At 34.0% G+C, this 15,072-nt stretch overlaps 1 protein-coding gene across 1 annotated transcript in view; it reads right to left on the bottom strand.

Moving 5' to 3' along the window:
* Window positions 1-15,072, bottom strand: part of LOC134846697 (neurexin-1-like) — a gene marked incomplete in the record, with an annotated part of 101,327 nt that overhangs the window by 74,341 nt on the left and 11,914 nt on the right. Inside the window, 2 exon segments of the mRNA XM_063864082.1 lie at window positions 2,577-2,744; window positions 3,059-3,267. Of these exon segments, the coding sequence (XP_063720152.1) occupies window positions 2,577-2,744; window positions 3,059-3,267 (377 nt within the window).

Consider the following 15,072-nt stretch of genomic DNA (forward strand, 5'->3'; position numbering starts at 1 on the left):
CATTTCGGCAGACTACCAAAAACAGAATTTAAAATTGTGAGGGATAAGTTTTTAAATAATTCAATAATTCTGATTATTTTGACAAACAACACTTGGAACGCTCAGCACTGACGGCCTCCCAACTGAAACGGAGAATTGACCAGTCGAGAGAGAATCTCAAAATAGTGCGCAAGGGACAACTTAGCAGGGATACAAGCCCACTGCACAAGCAGCAGTAAACATCGGACAGAGACAAAGAAAGGGCCAAAGCTCTAAAGGAATTGTTGGAGGCGAACGCCCGTTGGAACAACGAAAGAAGGGACGCGGCTAAAAACGATATCAGGAAATTAGTGGACGAGACAGGGCTACTCAATCCCGACCTTCGAAAGGAAATGATCTACTCTTAGGAGAAAAGATTTGTGGAGGACAAAGTAGAAAATCAATGTAAATCACCACCCAAGACAATACTTTGAAAGGAAAAGCGGACAAGCCTTAACCAGACCACTAAAAGGGAAAATCGCTTCAGAAACGGACTCAACAATTAAGACATCGGCCGGTTCGATTTATAGGAAATCGGATATAGCACAATCGAAAACGGTACTGACACAAGAAAATCAGAACACGAGTAAAAATCCATCGTTGGAACCTACAAAAAAGTTTAAGAGAATCAGTTCTCCAGAATTACTCGAGGAGCTGGGATCAGAAGACGAACTTCAAGGAGGAATGGAAATCGCAGATGCAATGAATCCCACAGAGCGTTTTCAGAAAAGCCAAACAATAGTTACTTCTAAGGACACAGGAGCCGGGGGAGGTCTGAATCTGGCAGTCAAAAGAGCAAAACCCAATTTGGCGGGCCCAAAATCAACTATAGAGGAAAATAACACAAACAAGCCGGAGAAGAGCGAAAAGGAAAAGAAAGGCCGAAACAAGCAGCAACAGGGGACAAGCCAAACTGCGACTGCAGCCAACCTGGAACAGGAGCAATCGACATCTAAGCCGGAAAGAGTAGACACCAAAATTCAGTCCAGTTCTACGCCAAAGGCTAAACAGCGGCCGAAATTGAAATGCATTGACTGTCACACTCCTTTAGAAGACATAGTCGACACATTTCACAATCGCAATTTAGCACCGTCCGAATGGGAGAAGTACGCGGACCAATTGTTAAAAAGAGGAGTACAGCGAGTTGCAGACGAAATTCGAGGAAATCCACAACAAAGTTCGGAAATGGACACAAATTTCGAACCACCACAAGGATTTTCGGACGAATCAAGTACGGAAGAGTCAGGTATTAGACGAAGCTCCAGACAAACGAAAAACAAAGAACCTAAACGATTCGGAGATCCGATAAAGCACTCAATTAAAGAAATATCAGAAAATCTCACAGGGAGAGGTCTTTTAAAGGAGGCACTTACAGAATACAGAAATCAACTGAGAGATTTCAAAGATCGTAACGACAAACCAATGGAATCAAAAGTGCGACGACTCGAAAGACATCTGGTCATGCGAAAATTCGGATACGCTACACTAGACGAGGGAGTCGATTGGAACCCGAGTTGGGAAATAGAGCTGGAAGAAAACTGAAAAGTCCATAATCTAAAATCGTCAATTAACCAAGAGACTTTCTTTGAACTGAGTATATTGAACTCTTTTTAAATAAATTATCATACTTATGTTGTATAATTTATTTCTTCCACCGAGGGGGGTGTGTCATACCGCTACTGCAGTAGCAGTATTTATATACGTATGTACAGCTAACCTTTGGTGCTTAATCATTACTGTATGGTATGCTCAAGGTCATACGTGAGTGATGACACTGAGATTAAGCGAGAGATCAGAGTTCGTAACATTGATCTAACTCTCAGTACAACAACAAAACAAAAAAATAAGAAAACCTAAATTCAATAGAAAAATAAAGTATTGAATTACAACTTGTTTTCAACTGATATTGCAACTCATATCACAAATAGGAATTTTTAAAGCTTAAAAATAATTTAAGAAAGAAATAAAATAAAAAATGAAGATAAAAATGTCTTTTTGTTCTGAAATAAAATATGGGTATTTTCATTATGGAGGGACCGCATGATGGAAAACTTTTAGCCAATCAGAATTGCTAGACGTTTCGAATGGCTTATTGAGTTTTGCACATAAGCGAAGCCTTTATAAGCAAAGTTTTTAAAAAAGAATCAATTGAAGCGGTACAAAGTTTTCCTGCACAAATCGTCCGAATAAACAATACGTTTTTGTTTTGTTTTTCACTTTCTTTAAAACTGGTTGATTATTTTTCCGTTACACGACTTCGATTTTGCGATATTCAAAAAAATCTTGTGTCTATTTTTTTCTACTCAGTCAAAAATAGTTTTTATGGCATGGATTTATTCTTCTTCTTTAAAGTTTCGCAATTTTTTTGAGATTTGCGAACACTCATTTCTGATTGGCTGAAAATAAGTGAAACTAAATTACCAGCATTCGGTCCCTCCATCATGAGGGACACCACCTAAAGATATATCTAGAAAAACTTGAGAGTTTTCAGAAAAATTAAAACCAAAAGGAATTAGAAGCCATTAAATTTAATTTTGATGTCTCAATACTATTCGTACCCTGATGGGGTGAGTTGTTGTCTGATGGTGGGTGAGTTCTGCACTTTGATGACAAGGTAGAGTAGTCCCTCCCACAGTTCAAATGCCACTATGCCCCCCGAGAATGACTCCACCGAGACTGAGGGAGGAGGGGGCAGGCTCAAAATGAGACCATTGGGCTCTATCGTCCTGAAAGGAAATGGAGAGTTAGAAATACGCAAACGTTTTTGAAACATCCGAGTCTCACTTTTCTAAAATGTCTCATAATTGGTAAATAATTGATGACGTAAAATAAAGAAATTTAGACTAATCTTGTCATGACCAAGCTTGATTGACATGGAAAGTTATTTCATAACTTATTTCTTAAAAAAAAGAAATTTCTGTCAAAACTTAATCTTTTTGAAAACTCTTGAGACTCTTTGTTGAACAGTTTCAAACCGTTTCTAAACTATTTCGGAAGCATTGCATCGTAATTGTATTCTAATCTGAGCTGTAGCTCTCACTTGAACGTGAATGTGATGTGTTCGCCTGCTGATAGAGTCCAGTCCAGTTCGGCCGATATGCCTGCCGGCTGGTTGAACTGGGGTGCCCTGAAGTGCATGGGATCCAGACATGCCAGTTGGGAGCCTGAGCAGCCTTGTTCTATTGAGCCCACCACGTGTGCGGACGAGACTGTCACTGCTATCTGAAGGATGGAACTGACAAGAGCTGCCTGGAAAAAATTAATGCTTTCAATAACCACAATAATGAAAAATATTTTTAAAGTAGTCATCAACTGATTTGAAAAATTAGGTAACGAAGCGACCTTATGCATCTAATTGAATCGTTTATATTTTTCCACAAAAAGCGCCCCAATTTTATGGATTCTTAATGAACAATGCACAATTGCAAGTTCTTTTGGAGTGCGCCATAATTAAATCAAGTAAAAAAGATTCAAGCTCTAAGAAATTTTTGATTTTTGGCGCTTGAGCTTTCGGAAAATTTAAAAAGTTAAAAAGTATTTTTCAAAACCAAATTATCTACAAAGTCTGTTTTTGAATAATATGCTTGTTAAGTCCTTTCGTTTTTAGGTTCGAACTCAAAAGTATACATAATCATATTTTTGCATAAGCAATGTGTTGGTATTAATCTGCGTCTTCATCAGTATCATATTTTTCAGCTGTTTTGATCTGCTGTGTGTCAATTAACATGCATAGCAGTACGTATGACACGATATATTACAAGGCCAAACAGTTTCATTATAGGGCGCACTAACTTATGTGTATATATCCGGAGCAAATGTCCCACGTTTCGCCCCACACACATTTCGCCCCTAAAAGTTTCACAATTTTCGTCCTCGCACGTTTCGCCCCTTACTTATTATACAGTTAATTAACGCCGCTTTCTTAATACACATTTTAGGGGCGAATGTGCCAGTAATTTATGAGGAGCGAAACGTGCGAGGGGCGAAATGTGAGAATACCATCCGGAGCTAGGCGGCTTGATAAAAAATCCTTGAGAAAAAAAATCATTTGCAATTAATTAGGATTAAATCTGAATTGTTTTCAATCTTTCCATATATACTATTATTTGTATGTAAAAAAAATTAGTAGCAAATTACTTTTGAAACGCTATCAATTTTTTTAAAACTCGATTGTGTATGCGACAGTTTTTGAGCAGGTTTTCAAATAAATTAATGGTGTTAGCGAGCTCTGTCAACTAATTTATTGTGAGCGAAACTTTTATTGTTCCCCTATCAATCAATTTATCTAGAGCCCTGAACTGGAGTCAAGCCTTTAATTAAGTTAAGACTTCTAAGTGGCTTTCTAAATGTGTTGAAAAAGCACAAACTAATGCCTTTAAACGCAAATTTGTCGGAACATTTCGTCCGAAGTTTGATGACAAATTCGTTAGTTTTCGTTAACCAAATGCCGGTTTTGCTAACAAAATGGGATTTTTGCAGCGCCAAAATTTGCCGCAGACGTTTACTACGATTATTGTTCCGACGTAAAATGAGGGAATATTTTTTATCGGTTTGTTTTTTTTCTCAGACAACGTTCGACCTTTTCACTTGCCATTTTTTACGATTTAGTTAAAAAATGTTATTACCTTGAGCTCAAACTTGAAAAGATATTTTGCCGGTGATCATTTTTTTCAAAGTTGTGGGAATTAAAAATTGCCAATTGGTCCAATTTGGGACAGTTAGGGCCTGATTTTTTTTCGCGCTCTATACGCAAAATCGTTCCAAATTGGTCAAAGCAAGCTATTCGTCATAATTGAAACGTTATTAGGAGCAAGATCTACTAATTTATTTAAATGGCATGTGGGGAATGACAAAAAAATCTTCAAATTTTTTTAAGGCAAACATTGCTCCATAGGCCTTAAAAGGCAGTCGGATCATTCAGTCTTGTTTGTTTATATAATTCGCAAGATTTATAGAATTCTTGAAAATTTGTTCCAGATTCTGCAAATTTTGCGACTTGAGCAAACATTTCGAGCTGCGTTTTGTTTAAGCATTTGCCTCTGCTTTCCACCACAGAAAAAAAATAGCTTTGCTGTAAAATCCACCACACTTGATTGCCCAGTGTTGTCACAAAACTTGCAAAGCATTCAAAAGTACAGTCTTTTCTCGTAATGTAAAATTTGTATCTAACTCCACGTTTGTATACAGTGTTTAGTATTATGTTTTCGTGCAAAAAAAAATCAGATCTGAAACCCCGAATTAATTTTTTAGAGAAAAGCCATTGCTTAAGTTTTTGCAAATTCGGAATAATCAATAGTGTCCAAAAAAAAACTATATTTTGTCTCAGGCTAAGGTACCCAAAGTTGAATCTTTTGACGCATTTTTTTTAAGTAAACTAAAATGTGCGTCCTCCTGAGGTAAACCTGTAGAAACTGAGCCTAAATTGATACGTTGAATGAAAATTTTAAGAATATATTTAAGTCTGGCTGAAGTTTGACTTGAAGTACTATCAATTTAACATTTTTTAATGCTTATAGACAAACTGACATTTTTGGAAACTTATTGCGCCTCGTAAAACGTTTGACTTGATGTGAGTACTTATAAAACAAACCGCTAGATTGTTGAAAGATTTTAAACCAAAACTGAAGGGTCAAAAACGTTCAAGTTTTGGAGTGAATATTGCACCATGTTTATTCCCACTAATTTTCCTACAAGATGTATTCCTTAGAAAAAAAGTTTAGGCTTTATTTTTTTGTCTTCGAATGACCTAAGACAGCATTTTTTTTTCTTTATTCCGAGCTCAAATTCAAATTTGGTAAAAGCATATATCTGCTTGGAGTTTTCCGTTTTTTATCATACGACCTGAGAGTGTTTTCATAAAAAAAATTATTTTTGATGAATTTAAAAGTAATCATCAAAAATTGTGGTAAAAAAATTCCGATAAAAGTTAGTGGCACTCATTTTTTGCTACAATTTTTTTTTAAAAGTTTAATGATTTTTTGTTCAAAAAATTTCATACAAACTCAAAACAAGCGTAACCCGTTATCGGATGAGCGATCCTATGAATTCAAAATTTTTGGAATGATAAAACTTTAAATGAGGAGAAACTCACAAGCTCATGGTCAACTTGAGATGAATACTGCTTGCCTAATTTCCAATTTTCAAATAACGCATGGGAAGCTAGGAATTTTTTAGCCACTAGAAATGTAAACCATAGAAAGGAAGCTAGAAATTTAAACCATAGAAATTAGAATATTTTAATTGAAATTGGATTATTTTAGCTGAAACTTGAGATTGCGTATGCAGAAACAATTTACATATAAATTCAAAACCTTAGTTTATTAGATAAAACATAGCCAACAGACAGTTGGAAAAAGTAATGAACGCAAGGAAACTGGAAAAAGCCGACTTGTTTTTTAAAAAGTCTCCGACTTTTGAATTTCGATTTAAAAAAATTAGTTGGCCTTAAAATTCTTTGAACTTGTAGAACAATTTATGATGGACACTATTTTGTTAAAATTAACTCAATTTGAGAAAACTGGATCAAAAGGTAAAACTTCTATCATCTTGAAAATCTGATAATTAATTTCCATTTTCATAATTAGAAGTAGATCACAATTTTGCTGTTCGATAGTGGAGTTTGCCTTCCTTTTAACAATAGAAATGCACTGAATATAAAAAAAACCACAAGTCAAACCGAGAAAAATCAAAATTGAGCGTGAACAAATTTTAAGACTTTTTCCTGAAAAAAAAAACAAAAAAAAATCAGCAAGACCTACATAAGAGTCTTCACTACATTCATTACTCTTAAAGATGTAAAAATGTTACTTACAAATTTGTAAGCAAAGGGCAGTTAAAAATCAAGATTTTGCACGGATACAAGCCTGTATATGCTTTGGCTTACCATTTGCAATTCTCTTTAAACTTTTTGCCCTGTGGAATAAGTTAGAGGAAAAATGGTCGAAATACAAGCATAGACATCATGAATTACCACAGTCACTTAAGCTCGTCAAAATAAAAAAATCGGTCTTATGATTACCAGCTTTTAGTAATTAGTTCTTGGAGCATAAATCAACCAAACCCTCACACAGCACACAAATGTAACAAAAAGATCTTTGAAAAACAATTTTGATTCCATTTATATATATTTTTTTCACATTGCTCAAAACACTCCTGCTACTTGTACAGCTTGAAGAAACTATTAAGGTATCTTTTAAGTTCCAAATTACCGGCTATCATGAAGAGGAAGAAACTTACCATCGCAACTTGCCCAAGTCAGTTTTTGTTAGTGGTGAAAATGCCAATGAACTCGAACTTGCAGAAACCAGCTATAAAATATTCATAAATTTAGCTGCTGGTTATAGCCGTTGCTGGTTAATTTTGTGATCGCAAAGCTAATAATAAACAAATCAATAACCGGTCTTTTTACTGTTATAGCTATAATGAAGTTCTGCAGAATAAAATATTGACTTTTCTGAAAATGTTTGAAAAAAATCCATGAAAGGAAAAGAATTGGCATATAGTTTGAAGGGTTGCAATCAATCTTTTATGATTTTGTTGACAAATTTGTGAGCAAGTATTGAAATGAGGGAGTTTTCTTATCAGCTAGCCCTCTGGCAAGCCAATTTTTCCGTTTTACTTTTTCTGCACCCATTTCCACCACCCTAATGCAAATAGTGGGTTGCAGTGATGGTGAAATAAAAGGTAGGCGATAAGGACCTCTTTTGCGCAAAGCGCTTAAACTCATTCGCGCTATCAAGTTTCCACCTTTGCTAAACAATTTATAATCAATCTTCACCGAGAAAAGGAAAAGGTGGAGACTTGTTTAGTTGAGCAATTTAGATCAAACTTATTAAACAGTAAATAACTTGACTTGTGTCGATATCAAAATTAGATTTAAAAGCTTAGCTCTTATAAAAAAAGCTGTTTCCATACTAATCTAAACATTTTTACTGTTTAAAGGTAAGCACTTAGAAGTGCCAAAAAAAACTTTGAGTGAGAAGCCTATAAGTTAAATTTGATAAGGGCCAGTTGGTAACTTTTAAACTTAATAACTTTTTTTACATGTGTGGCAGTTTGGCCAATACATTATTTATTTATGTTTCATTTTTCGTGCCATTTTAATGAGTTTTTATGCTGTTCATTATAAAGATGATTTGTGAAGTAAATTGTGGTTTATTGCAATGTTTAATTGCATTTTTTTTGGCGCGCACTCCCCTTCAAATTTAGTATATTTTGGTGCCAAAAGCGCTTTTAGAACAATTCTAGCCTTGGTCGGCCGCAATTGAATGTCATAAAATAATACCGAAGGGCGGACCTTTGGCAGGTGAGGGGTTCGCAACCCTGAGAGGGGGAGGGGGAGGAAAGGGGAGTAAATCCGCCCCTGAACTGGTGACATCTAAGATTTTTTCAGTAACTTTTGAATAACTAAATACTTTATTGAGAAAAAATTCTAGCTTAAAAACATATTTGATCTCATGGCCATCTCATGATTTCAAAACTTCATCTGCAACCCAACTTTCTTCCGACATCAGCTTTTTGTCACACCTCTCTTTTTTCGCTAATCCTTTTCCCTTCCTCCCGCTCCTCTCCCCAAAATCAATTCGGTTCAATCAATTTAACCGAAAGAAAGAGAAAAAAAGGTAAGCCAGTATCACCACTGTCCTTCTCCACGTTCAGTTTCATGTTATTAAAATAAAAATGGTATGAGTCATAAAATTTTCACGAAAAAATTGCAAAAAAAGCGTTAAAAAATTACTATGTCCAGAGGCGGATCTAGGATTTTCTCGAGGGGGGGGGGGGCAGATTTTCAAAAAATTTTCCAAACTTTTAAACTTAATACCTTTTTTTTACATGTGTGGCAGTTTGGCCAATACATTATTTATTTATGTTTCGTTTTTCGTGCCATTTTAATGAGTTTTTATGCTGTTCATTATAAAGATGATTTGTGAAGTAAATTGTGGTTTATTGCAATGTTTAATTGCTTTTTTTTTGGCGCGCGCTCCCCTTCAAAGTTAGTATATATTGGCGCCAAAGGCGCCTTTAGAAAAATTTTAGGGTCGGTCGGCCAAAAATGGATTTCTGAAAAAGTATCAAAGGGGGGACTCTTTGGGTCGGCAGGGGATCGAATCCCTGAGAGGGGGCGCCCCCAATCCCAAATCAGCCCTGGCCACAGGCGGATGGTTGAAAAAACAGGCCAAAAAAGGCGTTTTTAGGCCTCTTTTGGGCTGTTCTGAGCAAAAACTGCGCTTTCAGGCGCGCACTCCCCCCAAAGGCGTACTTAAAAGTAATGTAAGATCAGCCTGCCAAAAAAGAGGCCGTATAATGGTATCAAAGGTTACTATCAATTATTTAAGGTTGTGAACAATTACACAAGATCACAATCAATTTTAGTAGTTTCTACATCGCATAAGAACCACATCAATAAAATTACATTATAAATGACTCTCTTCCTTTTTAAGACTACAAATCAAAGTCAAAAAAATTAGATACTACTTATAAATTCAAGTTGGGCGTGCTGTGAGCGACACTACATGTTCTATTAGATATTGGCTAGATTCTTTTGCTAGGTCGCAAATTAGGGTCGTTCACGCTTTTTCGTTTATAAAAAACGTCAAAAACCACATGAATACCAGGTTTGATATTTCCACGGAAAATCAGCCTCAGTTTATTGGATCAACCGAGAAATTTTGGGAGCAACGGAGATACAAAACATCCCTAGTGTATAAAAAGCTAATCTCGCAAGATTCTTGCACGACTCCTGCAAGATGTAAATTGCTAAAGAAGTTTCTTGCAGTAAAATTTGGATGTACTTAAAAATCTCTCCATCTTTCGCGAAATAAGGACAGATTAATAACAGATAAAGCTAGTGAAACTTTCCACTAATCACAATGCAACAAAATTAGAATTCTCGTTACAAAACTCTGGCGCTAACTTGGTGTGTTTTTTTTTGGGTCTAGAGATTGTTTTAGTAGATATCATAGGGGGTGATTTTATGTAGACCAAAAACACTGAATCAACGCAAATCCCTTTGAGTTTTTTTCGCGTTGGTCATTTTGAGATTACAAGATTTGCAAGGTTTTCATGTCTTTAACCTCGTAAAATTTATGATTTATAATGTTCGCGATTCGCGCAAACGTTTAAAGTTTTTTTTGCCGATAAACTGTTTTCTAGGATTACTCAGCTGTATAAAAACTTTTGATTACCTACACAAATCATTTTTTCAAACTATAACTACAATTTACATATTTACTAGTTTTTCAAAACTGATTTGGCTTTGCAAAACTTAAAGAATGTGGCTTTGCATGCATTTGAGCAATTTTTAGGTTTCTTCCGCCTCATTGGAAATATATACAAGAAACCACCACTGTTATATTTTGCTAAGTATCTCCCTGAGACTAGCAGATTCTGCAAAAAAGCATATCAAAAACAGTATATATAATTGAAAAGTATTTTTGTAAGACAATGCAAATCTTGCTTATTTGTTGCAAAATACATTCAAATCATGCAAGAATCTTGCAAGAAAGAAAGCAAGAGTATTATATTTCCAGGCAAGACTTTTTGCTTTATCACTTGCAAAAATCATGTTCCGAGAACACTGGGGATGGTGTAATTTATCGAGAAATTGTTATAAGAAAAGTTTTGCAACAACTTGCAATAAAAAAAACAATTCGCAATATTTAACAACGCGCATTACCAGACGCCTCGCAAAATGCTCATCGCCGTAGTCGCACTAATGAGTTGCAAGTTGTCAACAGTGAATAAGGCTTTATAAAAAAGTAAAGCCGGTAATTGTCGGCAATTTCACACCGAAAATTTCATTTTGAAAAAGTTTTTAAACCTTGCGAATTGTCGCTTTTCTTTTCCCCTACCCAAGGGGGAGTTGATTTCGAACTTTGTTCCCAAGTTATATTTGTCCTCCCACTTCCACGTTTGCCATATCCTTGATGGGTGGGGTAGAAGAAGCGGGCTTCCCCAATTCCAGTCGCGAAATTTTTCTAAGTTTTCCTCCTTTGGTAATATTTTAAGAAATTAATTTTTGCAAAAGCAAACTAAAAATGCATCAAAGTGCGCTTTTAAACCAATTCGTTTACCGCCCAAAGAATCTCCTTTAGCACTATTTTGATACTCAAGCGTGTCTCTAGCTCAAATAACTTTAAAGCGCGGCGATCACCAAGAAACACAGTTTTTAACGTTTTGCAACCACATCAAAACGCTTCAAAAATTCGGACCAACAACACAAATCGAATTAGAGAGAAAATGAATTTGCCAAAACAAATCTAAGGACCCTCATTTAAAATGAAAGGAAGCAAATCGAATATAAAAGGTTTTTTTTTGTAATTTAAAATCTAGTCAAACTAATTCATTCCCATGTCGGTCTCGGATAATTGAATGGATTAAAGTTGTATTTTAGTCCATATTTCTTCCAAATTCTAACTAAGAAAAGTTCACCTAATATCCACATTAATGATTTTTTTTTTTTGTTTTGCATCGATTGACAATTTGCAACAATTTCTGCGTGAGCCATTTGACTTGCGCAGAATGTGTTGTAAATTGTCACTCGGTGCAAAACGAAATAAAATCATCAATATGGACTTTAAATGAACACTGCTCAGTTTGAAATTGGAGAAATTAAAGAAATATTATCAATTTTTAAATGATTCGATTGTCCGAGAATGACAGGGGTATCGATTATATTGACTATGTTTTAGTTTACAAAAAAAAAAAACGTTTAACTTAGATGTGGGTCCTTAGCGCAATGTTTTAGCAATTTCATTTTTACTCAAACGCCATCTCCCACTCTAAATCGGTTTGTGCTGTTGGTCCAAAATTTTAAAGTTTTTTTGATTTGGTTGTTTCGTCAAAAATGACTTTATAATTGGAAACAAATTTGCAAAAGTTAGTAAAGAATGATATATGTGATCTTGAATTTGTATAAACAGACCACTTGAAGCAGTCGAGTTTTCATATTTCAATTAATGAAAGAACGGGATGACAGAATTTTCAGATAAAATAATGCTTTTTTTTCTGCAATTTGAATTAGAAATGTTACAAGCATTATGAAACTAATTGATTGATGCTTAAAATCAAACATTGTTTGTGAATCAATAACAAGAAAAAAAAAGACAACGAATGCTGCTGGCACTTATCTTAAAGCGTATATGATCCGTTGATGACTTAAAACTTATTGGTTATTATATTGCAGAAAATAAAAATAATTCAGAAAATAACAACATCACTAAATGGAACAAACAAAAATCAGCTATTTTTAGCTGGTATAACACAATTTTCAATTAAATAAACTATGCTGCACTGTTTTTGACGATGTGGTACTAATGGCAATTGAAAACGAAACAGGGTAAACTCCTAATACACGAAACCACTGATTGAATATGCAGCAATGAAAACGTAATAAAAATAGCTCGTACTTGAAATTTCACTTTCAATTAAATTGTTTGAATTGTATTTTTTAGTTGATATTTTTATTTTAAGAAAAAACAATTAAATTCAATTCATTTTTTCATTTTTCTGGATTTGCATAAGATGTAGCTTTTCGTCAAAATAATTTTTATTTAGTAAAGAAATGGTTACGACCAAGTAGCTGGCCTAAATTAAACTTCAGAGTAATTTAATTGGCAATAACCTAAAAAAGTAGTATTTTAGGAACACTGAACAAAATTCATTACGCAAAATGGTCTCAGGTGAAGTTTTTGTCTCATACTGATTTTATTGATAAATTCATCTTTGTTTTTTAGTACTATTTTAGGAATGATTTAATTTGTATTAACGGCGTCTACGGCAAAATTATTTTTATATAACTTTCACGAGGGGCAATTGGCCAGAGAACGCGCTTTTCTGATGAGAATTTTTCAAAACTAACCTTAAGTTTTATCTCAAAACTTCCAAAATTTCCTGTGGATTCTTGAAATTTTGAGGAAAGCTCAAAAAAGAAAATTGTGCTTCGACTTGAAAAAAGTGTACTAAATTTTTGAAAGTTTTTGAACGTTTTTTGGCCAAAAACCTCAACTTCTACTTGTTTGACTGTTTGGATGTTTCGAGCTCAAAGTCCATCCTACGTTATGCTTTAATTTCATCGTAGGATTGATTTTTTGTAGAGTTGAATAAAATGAGCATCTGCGCTATTTGTGATTTTTTTTCTACAAAGTTTCCGTTTATCAAATCAATCCACCTTCCCACGTTGGCGGAATTATTTACAATACGATTCAAAAACATTTGTTAAAATGTAGTTTTCTCTTCACTCAATAAGTACTTATTTTGTACAATAAAAAATCAGTTTTAACCACGCATTCGACTAGAAAATTAGTCGCATGAAATAATAATGTGGAAAATTTCCAAAAAAAAATTCCAGTTTTGATATAAAAAAATAGGAACAAGAAATGTCTGTTGCGGTGGAAGTAACACTAAAAATCTCACATCAGATTTTTAATAAACCCTTTTAAAAACCCTTTTTTGCAGATTTAGTCTTTTTACGCGTGTCGCAAGAAGGGGAGTAAAATTAAAATGAATAACTTAAATAAATTGTTTTCGACTGCGGTTGACTTCGAAGTGATCACAAAAAACTATTGAATTTAAAAAAACTTTTTCTTTTTTTGTTGTTTTTTAATTTCCAACAACTTATTTTTGCCGACTTAATGCAGTACAAAATTTCTTTCTTTGAAAAAAAAAACAGTTTTCTTACCACTCAATGCAAGTTTTTTCCCGTTGAAAGATCTTGGTTGTATTTACCATGAAAAACTGTTATAAAAAAAAGAAAAAACATCAATACTTTAGCGATAAGTATTCATTCAAATTACTGAGCTCAGTGTCAAGTAAGCAATGATTCAGAGCTGGAAAACTACAAAAAAAATATGCGATGATTCAGCGATGAACTTTAACTTTTTTGCTCGATTTGCGATTTTGCCCGAAGTTAAAAGGGCAATGAAATCTGAGGAGGTTTTAGCGTTAAATTGGAAACACGTTCAAATTTCGATCATCATCGGCAATTTTTAGTAATAAAAAACACTGAAATAGCCACAAATATCTACGATTTTTGATCGCTGGTTTGTTTTTGAAGTTTTATATTTACAAACTATTTTTATCAATTGATATGCATTTTCTGCAATAGAATTTTGAAAAAAAAAAGATTTATTCCTTTTGTCAATAATTGGACGAGCTCTTTTTTTAAAGGTTATACCACGCTGAATTTTTTTTGTAAATCTGGGGAGTCAAGCAGAAAATTTTAAATGCTAGGAGAAACATTTTTTTGTTATCATATCAAAGCCTCATTTTTTTTTCAAACTTGAAAAGACCACTGACAACCATTTTTATAGCTGTCCCGTTATATAAGCAAAAACCAACTCATGTACTTACTCGACATTAAAAATGCAAATTTTTGCAGCAAATAAGCAGTTTGCATCCAAAGTTAATGTCTGCTTTTAATAAATTGTGGGAACTCAGTAAAGGTGTATCAGAAACAGTATATAGCATCAGAACATAATAAAAAAAATTGAAGGTCTGGAAAAAGGATAATTATAAGGTTCGACATACAAAGTGAGAGCAATCGTAACATATTGCTTTTTTTTTACAAAACTAATCAGTATTATTTTTTTAAATAAAAAGCGTAAATTAATAAATTACCCGCACCGAAGTTTCATGGATGAAAATTGATTATAGCGGATTTTTATTGACTAAAATGTTGTCAATATAATCCATTAGTATGTCAATTTTACAACATAATGATTTTTTGATCCAGTTTAATCGATTATTTTTGAAAAAAAAATCCATTAAGAAAGATCCATTATATTCGATTATAATCCATTTTTGTTTTCAATATAATGGATTATTTTTTGTACAAAAAATCCATCAAAGTTGTTTAATTTTTGTAAATAATGACTCTACTTTTTACAAATTTTTCCAAAATTGAACGAACGCGTTGATCCAGGTGCGGCCAGCCAATATGTAGTAACTTTGAAGAGGCCAATATTTAGTTATTTTCCAAAAAAAACCCAAAAACGGCATTTTTGACCCGTTTTTTTCTCAAAAAATTTGCTTGCAGCGCTAAAAATACGCGTTTTT

The sequence above is a fragment of the Symsagittifera roscoffensis genome, chromosome 5 (assembly GCF_963678635.1).
Source record: "Symsagittifera roscoffensis chromosome 5, txSymRosc1.1, whole genome shotgun sequence".
NCBI classification, from domain to species: domain Eukaryota; kingdom Metazoa; phylum Xenacoelomorpha; order Acoela; family Convolutidae; genus Symsagittifera; species Symsagittifera roscoffensis.